The 19,996-nt window shown below is 41.8% G+C and overlaps 1 protein-coding gene across 1 annotated transcript in view; it reads left to right on the forward strand.

Annotated features, from left to right (window-relative positions):
* The window catches only part of ADAM12 (ADAM metallopeptidase domain 12), a 390,595-nt gene that overhangs the window by 45,151 nt on the left and 325,448 nt on the right, over nt 1–19,996 (forward strand). The window contains exon 2 of the mRNA XM_061183918.1: nt 15,325–15,461. Within this exon, the coding sequence (XP_061039901.1) occupies nt 15,325–15,461 (137 nt within the window). The remainder of the gene's footprint in view (nt 1–15,324; nt 15,462–19,996) is intronic.

Here is a 19,996-nt window from a genome sequence, read left to right on the forward strand (position 1 = left end):
TTTACTTCTTCTTTTCCAATTTGTATTCCTTTTATTTCTTTTCCTTCTCTGATTGCCATTACTAGGACTTCCGAAACTATGTTGAATATAGTAGCGAGAGTGGACATCCTTGTCTTGTTCCTGACCTTAGAGGAAATGGCTTCAGTTTTCACCATTGAGAATGATGTTGGCTGTGGGTTTGTCATATATGGCCTTTATTATGTTGAGGTAGGTTCCCTCTATGCCCACTTTCTGGAGAGCTTTTATCATAAATGGGTGTTGAATTTTGTTAAAAGCTTTTTCTGCATCTATTGAGATGATCATATGGTTTTTATTCTTCAATTTGTTGCTATGGTGTATCACATTGATTGATTTGCATATATTGAAGAATCCTGCCTCCATGGGATAAATCCCACTTGATCATGGTGTATGATCCTTTTAATGTGTTGTTGGATTCTGTTTGCTAGTATTTTGTTGAGGATTTTTGCATCAGTGATATTGGTCTGTAATTTTCTTTTTCTGTAGTATCTTGGTCTGGTTTTGGTATCAGGGTGATGGTGGCCTCATAGTATGAGTTTTGGAGTGTTCCTTCCTCTGCAATTTCTTGGAGGAGTTTGAGAAGGATGGGTTAGAGATTTAGCTCTTCTCTAAATGTTTGATAGAATTCACCTGTGAAACCATCTGGTCCTGGACTTTTGTTTGTTGGAAGATTTGTAATTACAGTTTCATTTTCATTGCTTGTGATTGTCCATTCATATTTTCTATTTCTTCCTGTTTTTTCAGTCTTGGAAGGTTATACCTTTCTAAGAATTTGTCCATTTCTTCCAGGTTGTCCATTTTATTGGCACTGAGTTGCTTGTAGTAGTCTCTTATGATACTTTGTATTTCTGTGGTGTCCATTGTAACTTTTCCTTTTTCATTTCTAATTTTATTGATTTGAGTCCTCTCCCTCTTTTTCTTGATGAGTCTGGCTAAAGGTTTATCAATTTTGTTTATCTCCTCAAAGAAACAGCTTCTGGTTTTATTGATCTTTGCTATTGTTTTCTTTGTTTCTATTTCATTTATTTCTGCTCTGATCTTTATGATTTCCTTCCTTCTACTAACTTTGGGTTTTGTTTGTTCTTCTTTCTCTAGTTCCTTTAGGTGTAAGGTTAGATTATTTCTTTGTGATTTTTCTTGTTTCTTGAGGTAGGATTATATTGCTATAACCTTTCCTCTTAGAACTGCTTTTGCTGCATCCCATAGGTTTTGGATTTTCATGTTTTTGTTGTCATTTGTCTCTAGATATTTTTTGATTTCCTCTGATTTCTTCAGTGATCTCTTGGTTATTTAGTAACGTATTGTTTAGCCTCCATGTGTTTGTGTTTATTACGGTTTTTTTTCCCTGTAATTGATTTCTTATCTCACAGCATTTTGGTCGGAAGAGATGCTTGATATGATTTCAATTTTCTTGAATTTACTGAGGCTTGATTTGTGACCCAAGATGTGATCTATTCTGGAAAATGTTCCGTGTGCACTTGAGAAGAAAATGTAACCTGCTGTTTTCGGATGGAATGTCCTATAAATATCAATTAAATCTATCTGGTCTATTGTGTCATTTAAAGCTTGTGTTTCCTTATTAATTTTCCATCTGGATGATCTGTCCATTGGTGTAAGTGAGGTATTAAAGTCCCCCACTATTATTGTGTTACTGTCGATTTTCTCTTTTATTGCTATTAGCATTTCCCTTATGTATGGAAGTGCTCCTATGTTGGGTGCATATATATTTACAATTGTTATATCTTCTTCTTGGATTGATCCCTTGATCATTAGGTAGTGTCCTTCCTTGTCTCTGGCAACATTCTTTATTTTAAAGTCTATTTTGTCTGACATGAGTATTGCTACTCCAGCTTTCTTTTGATTTCCATTTGCATGGAATATCTTTTTCTATCTCCTCACTTTCAGTCTGTATGTGTCCCTAGGCCTGAAGTCAGTCTCTTAGACAGCATATATATGGGTCTTGTTTTTGTATCCATTCAGCAAGCTTGTTTCTTTTGGTTGGAGCATTTAATCCACTCACGTTGAAGGTAATTATCAATATGCATGTTCCTGTTACCATTTTCTTAATTGTTTTGGGTTTGTTTTTGTAGGTCCTTTTCTTCTCTTGTGTTTCCCACTCAGAGAAGTTCCTTTAGCATTTGTTGTAGAGCTGGTTTGGTGGTGCTGGATTCTCTTAGCTTTTACTTGTTTGTAAAGCTTTTGATTTCTCTGTCAAATCTGAATGAGATCCTTGCCGGGTAGAGTAATCTTGGTTGAGGTTCTTCCCTTTCATGACTTTAAATATGTCATGCCACTCCCTCCTGGCTTGTTTCTGCTGAGAAATCAGCTGTTAACCTTATGGGAGTTTCCTTGTATGTTATTTGTCATTTTTCCCTTGTTGCTTTTAATAATTTTTCTTTGTGTTTAATTTTTGTCAATTTGATTACTATGCGTCTTCAGCATGTTTCTACTTGGAGTTATCCTGCCTGGGACTCTCTATGCTTCCTGGACTTGGGTGGCTCTTCCCTTTCCCACGTTAGGGAAGTTCTCAACTATAATCTCTTCAAATATTTTCACAGGTCCTTTCTCTCTCTTTTCTTCTTCTGGGACCCCTATAATGCGAATGTTGTTGCGTTTAATGTTGTCCCAGAGGTCTCTTAGGCTGTCGTCATTTCTTTTCATTCTTATTTCTTTATTCTGTTCCGTGGCAGTGAATTCCACCATTCTGTCTTCCAGGTCACTTATCTGTTCTTTTGCCTCAGTTATTCTGCTATTGATTCCTTCTAGTGCATTTTTCATTTCAGTTATTGTGTTGTTCTTCTCTGCTTGTTTGTTCTTTAATTCTTCTAGTTGTTCTTTAATTCTTCTAGGTCTTTGTTAAACTTTTCTTGCATCTTCTCAATCTTAGCCTCCATTCTTTTTCTGAGGTCCTGGATCATCTTCACTATCATTATTCTGAATTCTTTTTCTGGAAGATTGCCTATCTCCAGTTCATTTAGTTGTTTTTCTGGGTTTTTATCTTGTTCCTTCATCTGGTACATAGTCCTCTCCCTTTTCATTTTGTCTATCTTTCTGTGAATGTGGTTTTCATTCCACTGGCTGCAGGATTGTAGTTCTTGCTACTGCTGTCTGCCCTCTGGTAGATGAGGCTATCTTAAGAGGATTGTGCAAGCTTCCTGATGGGAGGGACTCATGGTTGGTAGAGCTGAGTGTTGCTGTGGTGGGCAGAGCTCAGAAAAATTTTAATCCACTTGTCTGCTGATGCGTGGGGCTGAGTTCCCTCCCTGTTGGTTGTTTGGCCTGAAGCGACCCAGCACTGTAGCCTACAGGCTCTTTGGTGGGGCTAATGGTGGACCCCAGGAGGGCTCATGCCAGGGAGTACTTCCCAGAACTTCTGCTGCCAGTGTCCTTTTCCCCACAGTGAGCCAGAGCCACCCCCCGCCTCTGCAGGAGACCTTCCAACATTAGTAGGTAGGTCTGGTTCAGTCTCCTATGGGGTCACTGCTCCTTCCCCCAGGTCTTGATGCACATACTACTTTGTGTGTGCCCTCCAAGAGTGGAGTCTCTGTTTCCCCCAGTCCTGTCGAAGTCCTGCAGTCAAATCCTGGTAGCCTTCAAAGTCTGATTCTCTGGGAATTCCTCCTCCCGTTGCTGGACCCCCAGATTGGAAAGTCTGACGTGGGGCTCAGAACCTTCACTCCAGTGGGTGGACTTCTGTGGTATAAGTGTTCTACAGTTTGTGAGTCACCCACCGAGTGGTTATGGGATTTGATTTTATTGTGATTGTGCCCCTCATACCATCTCATTGTGGCTTCTCCTTTGTCTTTGGATGTGGGGTATCTTTTTTTTGGTGAGTTCCAGTGTCTTCCTATTGATGTTTGTTCAGCAGTTAGTTGTGATTCCAGTGCTCTCGCAAGAGGGAGTGAGCACACATCCTTCTACTCTGCCATCTTGAACCAATCCTGGAAAATTCTTAAACTGAACAGTTTTCTTTACTTTTTTGACCTTATCTGTGTGAGGTGAAGCAATGACTTAAAGACAGGTAAGCACCTTGTTCAGTTTCAACAAACTGAGAACGAAAGTATTTCTAATCAAAATTATTAAACACCATCCTAGCTCATTCTAGAAGCCTCGTCAATATTTGTCAAATCACATAGAACTAAAACTTCTCTGAGCTCAGGACTCCAATCCTATGTCATCATCATTTGGGGTGTCCTGTTTGACTATTTAAATCAGGGCCCCACGAATTCAGTGGGCAAAGTCAATAACTAGAAAATTAAAGTCATAAAAATCGTATCGGCACCTGCCTCCTGATAGCCACACTTTCCTTCCCCTTGGTCGTTAGGACTTAGGCAGGTGTTCCCTAACTTAGCAACCTCCATCCTCACTCTCCTTCAAGTCCAAGACTCCCTCTCTTGCCCTGTTCCTCCCCACCATCTGGCCCAAGCCAGAACCTCCCTACCGTTGAGTTCCCAGCAGGTGGACAAGTGGAGAAGGGGAAGTTCCTGAAGCAGGGGCAGGAGGTAGAGGATATGGCTGTGGTATTGCATTGTGGAATTCTGAATATACTTTCTCATAAACACACATGGGGTTTAGGTCTATAAGCTCTTCCCCACGTGAAAACTTAGAGCATTTTTCTCATAAAGAAAATGAAGTGTTTCTAAATGGTGGTATGAGAGTCAAGCACATTAGGAGTTCCTAAGTGTTGCAGAACCAGCCTTCAGAAACTCACCAAGTCTATAGAAAAGGCATTCAAGTTCAAATAATCAGCCTGTGCCCATACTCTTGGTGCGCAGCTGCATTCTTGCTGGGATTTAGTGCTCCCTTGGTTAGCGTGGCAAGTACACACTTCGAGTAGAGAAGGAAGTGTCAGGCTTCCATGATGACAATTTCTATTCTAGTTCCTTAGTTCTCAGTTCTAATCTTAATTTGGCTTTTCAAGGAAGGTTTCCTGCAGGGAAGATAATGAGCAAAATGCTTTAGATGAGGATTCTGGTTGACTTGCCAGTTCTTTTTCATTAAAAACAAGTAAGTTGGAATTGTGGCTTATAAGTAAGGCTCATGTGGGGTTTGGTTCTGTGCATCAACCTGTAAGGAGCCAGACGTTGCTGGGTGAGCTAAAGGTCAATCACCCGTCAGAACCTCCATGAGGAGAACCATGCCTCGGGACCCCTCCCTGATGTTGTTATGACCCCAAGGTCATGTGAACTTTTTATTCGGTAATAATTCATTAAATAGTTACTTGTTTGCATATGAGGACATAGCAGTGAATTAGACAAATAAGGCCCCTACCACTTGCCATTTTAGATTTGGGGGTGGGGTGGAGGAAACAAAAGGGTAAATGAACAAATTTGGATGCTAGTAAGTGCTATAAAAGGAACAAAATAGGATGACGGGCTGGAGAGAAGCTTCGGATGGAAGGAAGGGTATGAATTAGGGCAGCCCGTCTGAGGTGGTAATGTTTGAGCTGAGACATAAATCATGAGCTTTGAGGGTGAGCAGAGGTTTGAGAGTAGGGTCTTCTCAGGAGAGGGGACGGCAAATGCAAAGGACAATGAGATAGGACATAGCTGGACATATGAAGGGTCAGAAGGGTGGTCAGTGTGGTCACAGCAGAGGTGGCAAGATGGAGCTCTCAGGGCACGAGGTTCCAGAACTTATAGGACTCAGGAAGGAATGTGAATTTTATTCCAAGTGTTTCCTGGCCAGAGTGATTGTTTGTTTATCGTATGGTGTGGCTGGAGCATAGATCCTTGAACTTGGCTGTCTGGGTTCACTTCCTGGCTTCACAGTTTTTTGGACATGGGTGAGTTTCTTAACTTCTCTGTGCCTCAGTTTCTTCATCTACTAAATGGGGGAAAACATCCTAGGGCTGTTGTGAAGTTTAAACAGGTGAAATTTATAAAAGATTAGAATGCGGTTTGGTGCATAGCACTTGCTTAACTAGTGTTCACCACTGTAATCTAGAAATGTTTATTAGTTATGGAATCTATGCTCAACATTGCATTTTGCCCTATGAATAGTTCTTATTTATCCATTCTTCTCCAATCTTCACACACTCCATTCTCAGGCAGAGAATTTTTCCAAACTGAATTAGATTTACTCTGCATAAAATCCTATGATGCCTTTCACCTGTACTCAAATAAAATCCAAGCACTGTCTTAGCAGGCCCAGCATGCTCTAAGCCTCATCTACCCTCTATACTTCTGCTCATACCTCTGTCCATCCCATTTCTCGCTCCATTTTAGCCATACTGACCCTTTCTCCTCTAGAACACACTAAGCTCTCTACTGCCTTATGGCATTTGTGTTCATGTTCTCTTGATGGAAAACCCCGCCGTAGACTTTTGTTTTTATCAAATGTATCCTCTCCTTTAAGATTGGAGGAGGGGGAGCCTGTAGGTGAGGAGGCTACAAAGAAGGATTCAGCTAGAAAGTAGAATTTTTAGAAAACAGAAGAAAGCAAAATCAAAGGACAAAATACCCAACTGGAGTTGTTGAATGTGGGCGATAAAAAAAAAGACCATGCCCAAGATGTCGCCCAGCCATGTGACTTAAGGAGTGATGGTGAATGGTGGTGGCTCTGGAAAGACATGTAGGATGGAAAATGTTTTGTTTTCTGATTGGGGGATGGAGGGAAACCTTTGGTTTTTAAACAGGCTGAGTTTGAGGTGACGACGGTGACAAGACATTGAAATTAGTGTCCAGCAGATTATTGTAATACAGACTGCGCTTGGGTGAATTGGCCAGATAGAAAAATATTGATTTGGGCAACATCAGTTTAAAAATTAATGAATTCTCTCAGGGACAGTAAGAGTAGGGAGGGAAGATCAGTTCCAAGAGCTGAGACTTGGGAGACGTTCAAGTCCCCCCAGGAGGAAGGGAGGCAGGGGAAAGGAGTATGAGTGGAGAAGCGAGCCCTGGTTGAAGAAGTGGAAGAAAACCAGAGTCACTAAGTGCTGCTGAGTTGGGAGTATATTTCAGCAGGAGGTGGTCAATGATGACAGTGGTGCAGCGAGGATATGAGTGCCCTTAGATGGCACGGGGTCTTTAGCATAGATGCTAAATGGCTGCTCTATCATTGTTGTTTAATTCCATCTAGTAGGTTTACAGTAGTGAATGGGATAAACCAGTTTCTATTTTTGTCCTTTTGCTGTTCACTTCCAAAATTTGCTCCTGGGGTAAGATTTTAATAATTGGTTCCATTTTCCCCTTACCTTATTTCTTGCAAAGTCAATTTTGGAAAATTCTGACCCCCATCCTCCACCCCCAAAAGTATTACAGATGAATTCCTGCAGCATGTTTTTGCCCCTGTGATGAAGGACAAAGTGAATGACTGCATTTGAAATGCAAAGGGCTTGGGTTTTGTCATTAATTCTGCCATTTATTATTGGGAAACATTAGAAATAACCTATATAACTTCGTAATTCAGTTTCACCATTCATAAAATAGGACTTGCATTAGCTTCCACTGACCAGCAAAGGAATATAAAAATATAAGTTAATGTTGTAAATGACTTTGCTCCCCACAGATAGGAGACACTTTAGACATGAAAAGTTATTTCTATGTGTAGTAGAGACAACTTGTGCTTGGGATATGAATCCATTTGAAACATTAATGGGAAGAAGTAACTAGCTTTCTTTGAATTTTGAAATGACATATAAAACATCGTTACAAAATTGTAATTGTTCCATAGTACTTGATTGCGTTTATTTCCAAATGGGCTGTGTCCTCAGAAATGCCCAGGGCTGTGCATCTGTGATGCCAGGAAAGCTGGTAAGAAAGTAAAACATCATAAATCAGTTGATTTGTCATCATGAGTCCAAATGATTGATTTTTAAAACTTTTTATCCATCGTAAAAGTAATATGTCTGATTATAGAAAAATCAGAGTTACATGCAAACATAAAGAAGAAACACAATGAATTCATAGCCCTAACACTCAGAAAAAAACCTGCAAGAGCATTTTGGTGTATTTATTTCCAAAGACTGATGAAAAAAAACAAAAACAAAAAACTAAGCTAAATGACAGCCACCTACGCTTTGCATCCATGATGTCACTTGGCTCTCTTGCCAGCCCTTTGCGGTAGACACTGGTCGGTAGCCTTCCTGGACAGGTAAAGGATTTGCGTATCAAGGAGGGCAGGAGACTGGCCCAAGAGCATCCATGTAGCCTGTGGGGGGATGCACAGTGCCTCTTCTGACTCAAAATAACTGCAGCTTCTTCCCTTACATGAGGCTGTGTCTTGATAATTCAGCCTTCCGGTGTAGATAATTACAATCTTAGGGTCTGAGCAAATCTGGTTCTGTTCCAACATACTTTTATCAAAGTAGTTATGTGACTGTCACTCGGTGTCACCTTCCTAAACCAACTTTTAATTTCTGTGCCATTTCAGAGCCTTGTAGCCAATAACCAAAAAAAAATGTCTATGTTCCGTAGACTTCTCTGGAGGTACTTAGAGGGGCCTTTCTACTGCCTAAGGATCAACTACTTTTACATACCTCTGCCTTCTTATACTCTAGGAAACCTTGTCAATTGCTTTATGCTTTTCACTTGACGGCAGTCACCGCATCTTTCCTCCATCTGAACAAATAGCAATGTTAGAAGAGAGATGAAAGGTAAAGACTCCAGTTTGCTGGTATTTGGAGCCATGAGCGATAACAGCCATTCATCTCTGAGCCTTTTGATACTGAATTGCTCTAGAATGACATTCTTCTTGCAAGATGCAGATTAGATCTTTAAATGATTATTAATAGACTTTATTTTAAAGGATAGTTTTATATTTACAGGAAAATGGAGAAGACAATATAGAAAGTTCCTCTACACCCCATAACCAGTTTCCCCCTATTATTAACATCTTACCTGAGTATTGTACAATTGTTACAATTAGTGAACCGATATTGACATAATATTTTAAACTACAGTTCATACTTTATTCCAGTCTCCTTACTTTTTACCTAATGTCCTTTTTCTGTTCCTCAGTCCCAGGCAGGATTCCACAATACGTTTAGTCATTATGTCTCCTTAGGCTCCTCTTGGCTGTGACGATTTTGATGACATTGATAGTTTTGAGGTGTGCTGGTCAAATCTATTGTAGGATGCACTGTATTGGCATTTGTCTCAAGATTAGATTGGGGTTATGGTTTTTAGGGATTAGGATCACAGAGGTAAAGCGTCATTTTCATCATATCCTATGAAGAGTACAGGACTACGGTTGTTGATGTTGACCTTTATCATCTGGGTGACGTAGTGTTTTTCAGGTTTTTCCACTGTAAAATTACTCTTTCTTAGATTAACTTTTGCCATGGTTCTTTTTAAACATCCTCGAGCTATACCATTTAAAAATCACATCCCCCGGGCTTCCCTGGTGGCACAGTGGTTAAGAATCTGCCTGCCACTGCAGGGGACACTGGTTCGAGCCCTGGTCCGGGAAGATCTCATATGCCGCGGAGCAACTAAGCCCGTGTGCCACAACTACTGAGCCTGCTCTCTAGAGCCCATGAGCCACAACTACTGAGCCCACGTGCCACAACTACTGAAGCCCGCCTGCCTAGAGCCCACGCTCCACAACAAGAGAAGCCACTGCAATGAGAAGCTCATGTACCGCAATGAAGAGTAGCCACCTCTTACCACAACTAGAGAAGACTTGTGCACAGCAACAAAGACCCAACGCAGCCAAAAATAAAGAAAAAAATTAAATTAAAATTTTAAAAAATTAAAAATGAAAATCACATCCCTAATTATCACCCATGGAGTCTGCAGATGAGATGAGAGATTGACGTTGTTATTTGGATAAGACTATAGATAGGAATCTGAACCAAGGAAATATATTTGTCCTTTATGGGAATGTTGCCACCATATTTCTCTGAACCAAGATGCTGCTCAGTCAATTTTATAAGATTTTCTTTAGCGCTCAGATATTTGGAGCTAATAAAAATGCTTTATGAAAAAAAAAATGCTTTATGCATTTCCAGGGCCTTGTCCCCAGATTCTTTTGCAGTTCATAATGGTTGCCTCAATATTTTCCCCCCAGCTAGATTTTCTAAGGAATATTTATCTTTTTATAAAATTAATTAATTTATTAATTAATTTATTTATTTTTGGCTGCATTGGGTCTTTGTTGCTGCGCATGGGCTTTTCTCTAGTTGCGGTGAGCGGGGGCTACTCTTCATTGCAGTGTGCGGGCTCCTTATTGCGGTGGCTTCTCTTGTTGCGGAGCACAGGCTCTAGGCACGTGGACTTCACTAGTTGTGGCACGGGGGCTCAGTAGTTGTGGCTTGCGGGCTCTAGAGCGCAGGCTCAGTAGTTGTGGCGCATGGGCTTAGTTGCTCCGCAGCACGTGGGATCTTCCCAGACCAGGGCACAAACCCATGTCCCCTGCATTGGCAGGTGGATTCTTAACCACTGTGCCACCAGGGAAGCCCAGGAATATTTATCTTAATCCTACTTTTGGTACCTCAGATTAATTCTCCTGTCTTAGGTTCATGTAGGGATTGATAGTGATTTCCCTTTAAAGCCAGAATTCCAGGCATGATGTTTTAAGTTTTGTCTTGACTAGTAATCTTATCAGAGGTTGTTACCCCAGTGGCCCATTGGGCAGCTTGAATGGATACCCGCCAATTACCTAAATATCCACATTTTCTGATGATGGATATGAAGTTGTCATCTTCACACTATTAGCATGGTTTGGTTGGCGAACCACTGTCTAGGAGTCTGGAAACTTGGATTCTGACATCCTAGTCTGATCTTATGCGTTAAGCTTTTCAAAAGCCCTTTGACTACACTGACTTATTTGAGCTTCCTTGACCCTATGAGAATTAGTGGGGGAGAGAATGTGGTCCCCATTTTGTAGAGGGCAGAACCTCAGATGCATACTTTGACTGAGGGCAATAAATCAAAGAGGAGTCAAGACCAGAGCCAAATCTTGTGGCTCCGAGGTGTTCATTGTTCATGATCTCAGAACTCCGTGTCAATCTTCACCTCTGGTGAGCTGAAGCCCTTAGGTGGGCATTAGGGTAGTCTGGACCTCCCTTAGTAAGCTAGGCCAAGGAGGCTTGGCCGGAGCAGGAACGAGGCAAGACTTCCATGGGCAGCCAGGCTCTGGGTGATTCACACGGAGGGGGGATCTGAAGTCACTTTTGGGGGTGTCTTCATTGCTGGCTTTTCCAAGACCTTAAAAGCCATGGCTGCAAAGATTCTTGCCTAAGGAACTGGGTCTATAACTTCCCTTTTCACCAGCCATAATCAGGTCTGAAGATGACAAACTCCGACAAGCAAAGAAGGCACACATATACCTCATGGGAAAGCAGAGCTGATTGTCACGATAATTGTGGTAGGAACCCAAATATTCTAATATGCTTTTTTTCCACCATGAGACTCAGGCAAACTGGCCATTTTATCAAAAGGACAAGTCATGTATCTGGTTACTCAACAGACAGAAAGCTGGAAGTTCCTCCTCAAGATAAGCTATTGACATTCACATTTTTTATTTAGTCAACTGAGTTTTGTTGATGCCCAAATATTTGGAAAAACAAAATGTGTGCAAACTGTATATTTTCTAAGGTCATATTTTTCCCCCTGGGTTTCTCGGGCTTGAATGTGTGGCCTGCTTTTATGGTTTGTCAACAAGATCACTCCATAAAATGCATTCTGATATCTCACAGCTGTGTATAATTTATTCTGTCTATCCATGCAGCACAAATAAAATTTTTATTTGCATCATCTAAAAGAAATACCAGTGTATAAATATATAAGCAAAGCTCATAAGAAACCATCTTCTGACTCCATATACTGCTGGGGGGATATTGTGCAACCAATTAAAAAGCTGAGAGATGGCTTCATTATCCATGTAGCTAGATCATAAATACTGTACTCAGCAAATAGTATAGTTATTCAATTTCTTTAAAAGGTTGCACAACACTCTCCAAGTGCTGGCACAGTCTGCCTCTCAATTCTCCTTGGAATATTTAGAAAATAAAGCCTCTTAGAGGGGGGAAGAAAAATCAGCCCCGAAGGACTTCTTTTGATTAAGACATTGGACTATGTAGGTGAAAAGGGAAATGTTCAGTGGTTGGAACATTTTGCCTTTAGGAGAGTAAATAACTGTCTTTCTCTGCTCCTAGGAGTCTTGGAGGATAAAGGTCCAGGGGACTAAGAATGTTCTTTTTATTTGGTTCATGCAGCTTCAGTTTGATTATCGAATAGTAAACCCCATGAAGGTCCCCTGCCCAGCTTCCCCCAAGTCAAGGATGTGGCCTTTCTGCCTCTCCTGGCTCCCCCACTGGCAGAGGCAAGCTAGTGATGCAACCAAGAGACCTGGATTTCATGGCACCATCTCTTTCTTCTAAGACAGGCAGCTTCTGAATGAGTCCTGTTAAATGCAAAGACATTTTCTCTAGGTCTCTGAGGCCTGGGTGATAATCTTCCATGCCTTTGAGCATTGTGGCTGGAATAACCATGAAAACCCTCGCGTCTTCTGCGGCTGGGTGGTGGGTGATACAGGACTCCGGTTTTAGATTTAACAAGCCTTGGGCAATTGGATTTGCGATTAAGTACTCAATTTAACAACCTACTTGCATTGGAAACTTAGGCTAACAGAACTGCCAGGAGTAGCTTATAATCCAATTGGTTTGTTTATGTAGAGGAAATTTGAAAATGTTTGCAATCACTTTCTGAACAGTTTTACCTGACTTTTCAGAAGATTAACATGTCAGCCAGGGTAACTCTTGGCACGTGGCATGGTTTTCACTGGCTGAGGGGAAAGTTCAGACGGATCTGCCGTTTTCACCCCATAATTGTGGGTATTTCAAAGCCTTCTTAATCCAATTCAAACAACACACCAGCACTCTTTCAAGATAAGTTCAGTTAATGGCAGGCACTCTTAGTCCTGCTCTGCAGGAGCTGTGTAACTGGATCAGAACTCACATTGTTTCAGTAAATTCCAACATGGGAATCCCACTGAGGGTCCTGAGCAAGAGACCCGGGGCTTGGCAAACCTTAGAGAGCGATGCCGATGAAACCAGTTGGTGTTCTTCACGCTTCCTATGTATCATCTACCTCGGGCCTCCCCGCCCTTTGCCTCGTTTTATGGAAAAGGAATGCACTTGCTGACCCTCTGCTGACATGTTCTTCCCACGGCTCTGGATGGGGCTGGAAGGTTCTCATCTTCACGTCTCATTTCTGTGCTTCCCATCCCAACAAATAAAGGTCTCTCCTCCCTGTGCATCAGAAGTAGCCCCTCCCCCCCCACTCTACTACCACCTTGTTTTTCTCATTAAATTTTATTTTGAAATCATTTTAGATTTACAGAAGAGTTACAAGGACAGCATGGGGTATCCCCGTAGCCCTGTTGTTTCAGGGTCCTGGTTACTCTCTGAAATGGTCTTATTCCTTCAGCCGTCTCTCTCCCAATATAATAATACAAGTCACGAAGGCAGCTTGATCTGTGTCCCTCTCTTAGACACACAGGATGGAGAGAACCAAGTGTGCTGGGACGAAGCTGTATTTAAGAGATGAGGGTCCCCACAGTGTAGGCAGAGGGGGCTGGCTCCAGGTGACATGAGGGTGTCCTGGGCTGAAGCAGGAAGAATGGGCTTTTTGAATGGAAGACATCAGGTCTAGAGGGCCCATCACAAGGCAAGCACTTAATAGATAGTTGGTGAATGAGTGAGTGAGTGAATGAGTGAACAAACAGATAAGTGGGCCAACGACTGGACCAGGACCGATGGCTAATACGTGGTCGGGTTGGTAGTGATGCTGGAATGTGTCTTACTCCAAAGCCCATGCTTGTAACGACTCTGCACCATCTTGGAGCACATTGAAGGGCATGAATTCAAGCCACTGGATGAAGTTCATTTATTCAAGATCTCTGTGCCATCAGTGACTGCCCCCTCTGCAGCCAGGAAAGACTTCTGATGAATTCCGTGCAGACAGCCATTCTTTCCTCCATCCTGCCCTCCACTAATGTCCACAGATGTCACCACCTGGAGCCAGCCCCCTCCGCTTGCACGGCTGGAACCCTCATCTCTCCAACACACGTTCATCCCTGAAAACTCAGCTCATCCCAGCCCTGAGACCACAAGCCCTCCTCTCCTTGCTCCCCCGGCCCATGGTCCTCTCTCTCCCTCTAGAGCCCCATGTGGCCGATGGCCCCAGCTCATCCCTTCTGCCATTGGCCATAGTCCCAACTTTCGGTTCATCCTTGGTCCCTTGGCGCTCAACAACTGGGAGTTTTAAATGCTTCGTGACCAGCTTGAGAATTTTCCAGAGAGGCTGTGTCAGACAGTTAATACTCAAGTAGTAATCCTTTTGTAACCTGAATATAACTGCAGACTTCCACACTGAGGATGATAAAATGGTGTGGATTTAAAAGTATTTGGGGACCTGTAAAATGTCTAGGATTAAAATTTCAATACCATTTGTGCCCAATAAATGCGAACTCTTTAGTAACTTGAAACTGTGGTATTATGACTCAGGTCTGAAAATTATGAGTCCTGGTTGAAGAAATGGGAATAACATGTGAGGAATCAGCTCCCGTCCTTTACCTTGAGGGATAGACTGTGGTCGCACCGAATAGCAGGAGGGTGACCTCATAGGGGAGCTAGCCCGGAGAAATTACTGTATTTGTTAAGAAAGCAATACATTCTCCAGAAGAGAAAAATGTTACACTTTCCATTAGGATTGTTTATGGAAATGGGGCTACACTGAACCTGGGTCAGTATATTAGCTGGTTTGACAGTACCCCAGGAAACAAGATCACATAATAGTTGATAGAACGACTTTATTTTTTTTTTCCGTGAACCAGTCTAGTCAGTCTGAACTTGACAAATTAATTTTGTCTATAGAATCACTCCCATAAGCACATAAAATTAGCCTCCATAAGTACAGAGAAGCAGAGATGGCATTGTGTTTAACTGATTTGCTGGAACTTAAGTAAATGGATTTAGTCTTAATGTAGCTAAAGCCCTGAGACTTTAAATAGAGCTGATCTTAAGCAAAGCATTAATTCATCATTTAAAAAGTCACAGCTCGTGGGTTTTTGTTGCTCGTTGAAGGACAGAATTATATACTTTGACGATGCTAATCACCCAGCACATGCCACAGGGCTTGAAGGAAAAAATTAGCTCTTGTTTTCTTTGTTACAAATTTTTTTGTGTTCGATTGACAGAGAATTAATCAGTTTTAACACTTGACTATGATTTAATAGATTATGGTGTTTCCCTGGCCTTATTCAACTTCCAGATATTTTCATTGAGTCATTGATGTCATACTTCTGATGCTAAACTCTTCCGGACTGGAATAAGCATGGAGATTTTTCTTTGTGTTGCAGGGGTGAACTTGGGAAGCAGATTCGTACCTTCCGTGCAACAGGCCGGCGAGAGGGACGGGAGAGGAGCTTACGAAGTGGTCAGTGCCTCTCTTTTGAATGGAGACCCGTGGAACCCAGTGACAAACGCGGACACAAAGGTCAGTTTTTTTGGTTTTGTTTTTCTTCTTGACTTTTCAATGACTGAAGTTTAAAAATCACATTAACTGCATTCATATTCTCTTATTCAAGTTTTGTCTTTATCTACTTTAATTCCAACTTTATCCTTCCTTATAAAGTGAAATCTTCATTAAGAAGATAAAATACAAACTAGTTTTGATGTGACAGTTCTGATGAGTCTCTCAACACTGTTTGTGTCTGTGGGAACTTATTTTTCCAAGCACACCAGGGATAACATTTCCAGATATGCAACTTTCAGCTCATCTTACTTGAGTGCTGGATATTTTTCATTCATGTCTATTTCATTAACATTTCAGTTTTATCGATCAATTATTAGTAGAAACATTTTAATGAAACTTTTTTAAAAAGTTTGTAATGAGTTTTTTAAAAAAATAAATTTATTTTTGGCTGTGTTGGGTCTTCCTTGCTGTGCACGGGCTTTCTCTAGTTGCCGCGAGCGGGGGCTACTCTTTGTTGCGGTGAGCGGACTTCTCATTGTGGTGGCTTCTCTTGTTGCGGAGCACAGGCTCTAGGCGCTGTGGGCTTCAGTAGTTGTGGCACGTGGGCTCAGTAGTTGTGGATCGCGGGCTCTAGAGCGCAGGCTCAGTAGTTGTGGCGCGCGGGCTTAGTTGCTCCACAGCATGTGGGATCTTCCCAGACAAGGGCTTGAACCCGTGTCCCCTGCATTGGCAGACAGATTCTTAACCACTGTGCCACCAGGGAAGTCTCTGTAATGAGTTTTAATGCAGTTTTACGCTTTGTTTACTTTGACACATGTTTGATTTGAGTCTTCTATGACGTAAAAGAATAATATAAAGTAATTGAAATATTAGTGATTAAATTTCATATTTTGATGAGTTTTGTCTGACAAATATAAGTGACTTTCTTAAATTTCAGAATTGTTGGAACAGTTGGAAAGGGATAAAATCTATAGAAATATGAGCTCTTTGGAGAGATCATACAGATGGCTTTGTCCTTGTGTTATGTGGAACTATTTTTAGAGTATTTTTTATAATAGAAAACAGATTATTTTAAAAGAGCAGTTGAGATTGTGAAAATGTTCTGTAGTGTTCTGGAAGGGCTGCAGTGGGCCACCTTTGTGTCCATAATGATAATATGATTTACATCATTATTTTATTTTCTAAAGAGGCTTTCAGCTGGAAGTGAGCATTCAGAAAGGTTGGGTTAAAGGATCCAAATGCCAAATCTAAACTTTTTCAATATTTCTGCTTCATGGAGACTGTTGCAGATGGAATATACAAAGTATAAGTCAATCACGGTGACATTGATACTGTTTCCTAGAAGAAAAACTTAAGACACTAAAGAAAATTTCATCATGCTACTAATTTGCAAAACGAGAAATGATACGATAGATTCAGAAAAAGAGAAGTATACTATGTTATAAAGAAAGTATATCTTTAAAATATTGATAGGCACTAATTAATAATATAAAAATATGGAAAAATCTAAAGTTACTTGGGTGGTGGAAGCCTTTATGGGAGTTTTTCCCTGGTGGTAGGGTTGCCAGATTTAGCAAATAAGAGTACAGAATGCCCCGTTAAACTTGGACTTAGGTAAACAATGAATATTTTTTGGCATAAGTCTGTCCCATGCAATATTTGGGATATTGTTGTTTATCACAATCCAGATTTAACTGCCGTCCTGTGTTTTATCTGGCAGCCCACCTTGGAGGGCATCAGAGCAATAAGCTGATGAAGGTTGTCAGTATGCCTTTGGAATGGCCTAGTTCAGGTTGGCTCTAGTTTCTGACCTCCAGCTTCATCCTTACTACCAGCTAGCCACCTCGCAGACATCAGGAGGCATACCAGAGGGGGAACTGGCACATCCGCCCTGGCCAAGCTTACAACCTGATGGCTGGGGGCCACCAGCACTATCTCTGTAGAAAACTAGGAAAAGCCATTATTGTTTGATTGCTGTCCCACCTCCTCTAGGGGTCTGCATCCAGGATTAGAACCAGGCAGGAAGTAGGCACATACCTACTGACTAAAATAACTCCAGGTCACTGACATTATTTAAGGGAACAGCGACCTGGGTGGTTTGGGGAACAGCATCTTGTCGTACTGCCGTGGGGCTCATCTCAGCATGTGGCTGTGGAGTCAGCCTTATGGCTCTGTAATTACCATGTGCCCCCTTAATTGGTGGTTAACCACTAAGACCTTGCATGAAAAGGGTGCATGTAAATGTCTGTTAACGTGCGTGTACCTTCGTGCCGTAATTCTTCACGGGGTAGCTGTGTATGTTTGTTGTGGGAATAAGGATTCTGCCAAATGGCGTGTTTGTGTACGTCTTTCTTTGTCATCAAAATAACAGTCAATGCTGTAATTTTATTTTATTTTTAAAAAAAATTTTTTTGGGGGGGGGACTTATTGAAATCTTTCCTTTATTGTGCATCTTCAATATCTAGGACCAGTATCCTGTTTTCTCCATCCTGAATTCCCCTCAGAGTGCACAGTTGGGGGCAGCTGCAGTGGCTGATGCCTTTTTGGCCACAACATCTTTTGTTCACTAAATGACGGGGGACAAACTTTGTCCACAGTGCCTCATTTTGGTCATAAATCTGACCAACTTTTGGGAGGCATATCATGACCAATTTTGTCCCATGGTGCTAAGAAGGCTTATTCCTACATTGAGGAGGATTCTGTGGATAGGCCCCTCAATGTGCTAATTTTCTGATTAGGCCCTGTTGACAGTCTAAAATTCTCTGGATCTCCCATCTTACTAGTCTATTGTGATCTGGGAAATGTTTTCCCTTGTTCCTTCTTCCCATATCTAGAGTTGCGCTATTACAAATATTCTACGTAGAGGTATATATATGATTGATGGCCTCAAGACATTTAGTCATCATTACTTTGTTGGAGGCCTCGTTAAATATTGAGTAATGCAAGAGACAACAATCTTATAAAATAGATGGGATATAAGTAATACTACTAGTAACTGTAATTTTAAACTGCATTAACGGGGAGTATCTTCAAGTATGCAAAACATACCCACTTCATGAATATTTTTGCTGCACAACTATGCCTGCAGGACCTTAGAATACAGGCTTTTAGCTTTGCATTCATGCTTTCCTGCTCCCCTGTTTTATTCCTTGCTGCCTTCTTTCCATTCAGCCAGTCTTTGACAATTTGACTTAATTGGTTTGAGGGAAGGCCCAGGCATCAACTTGATTCAGGCAAAAGTACTCAGATTCTCTCTTTCTCTCTCTCTCATCTATGATGGAGATATATCCAAATGGGGTATTATTATGTCCTTTACAAATCAAGAGTCAAGCCATCATTGCCACTGATCACGTAGTTGAAAGAATAGAGGATGGGGAAAGAACGTGACCTTGTGTGCATTGGAGAGCGTCCAGCATTTTGTTTGTTTGCTTGCCATTGTTTTGATCCATAACATGAGTATAAGCTTATCTGCTTCTTCCTCCGTCTTAGGGTCACTGTAAAAATGAGATGAAACGATGGGTGTGAAAATACATTAACTAAAAACTACCACCCCAATGTAAGGTGATATGCAGAATTTAAAGTTTCTTTAAGGAACAACTTCCAATTTCATGTCCTAAAAAAATTTACTCTGGATCCAGGGAAGACATATCAAGATGGGGTTGATTGTGAGATGACCTCAGTTGAGCTCAGCCTTTGGATGCTCCAGGAAATTTCAAATTTCCAGCTTTCTCACAGGAGAATGAAATGATGGAAATAGTACGTGAAATGGAAAATAAAAAGGCAAAAGGATTAGAACATGAAACCAGAGCTTCCCATAGCATATTGAGGATCTGAAAGATCAAATAGCTCCTAATTAAAATGGCAGAGGTAGAGTCTGCTGCATAGATTTCCATTTGCTTTGTTTCACGGCTGAGAAAACCAAGCCCTGTCTTTCCCTCAGATAACCACCCCCTTTCACGCCTCCGCAATCAGACTTCTTCTCGGAGGGGTTGTCTCCTCCCCCTCCCCACCTCCTCCCGCAGGTCCTCTGCAGCCCTCTGTAGCAGCCTCCACCCCCAGCACTTCATCACGACCGCTCTTGCCAAGGTCATGGGTGGCCTCTCAACCTCTGAAGCCAGAGCATGCCTCTCGCTCTTTATTTTACTTATCTCTACGCTGATTCACTCTCCTTTGAAACTCTCACTTCCTTTGGCTCCTGAGACCCTGTTCGCTCTTGTTTGCTCTCATATGTTTTTAATTCTCGCCTTTGGTTCCTCTTCTTGGCTTTGTCCCTTAACTGTTGGTTTCCCCTGAGCTTCTTCCTCGGTGCGTTTCTGACTAAGGATTCCTGCGGGTCGCGTCACTCCGTCCTGTGGCCTCACCGTCCACCTGTGGAAGGAGGGGCGGGAGCTCCCGTGAGTGACAGAAGCAGCCACCGCCCACACACAGGCTCCTACTACGTGGGACGTGGATCTGATCACCTCACCATCGTCCTCCAACATACACTGACTGACCATTCAAATCGCCCACCCTGCTCTGACGCCTGAGATTGGGTCATTGACTTCCAATGGATTTTA

This window comes from Eubalaena glacialis, chromosome 1 (assembly GCF_028564815.1).
Source record: "Eubalaena glacialis isolate mEubGla1 chromosome 1, mEubGla1.1.hap2.+ XY, whole genome shotgun sequence".
In the NCBI taxonomy this organism is placed as follows: domain Eukaryota; kingdom Metazoa; phylum Chordata; class Mammalia; order Artiodactyla; family Balaenidae; genus Eubalaena; species Eubalaena glacialis.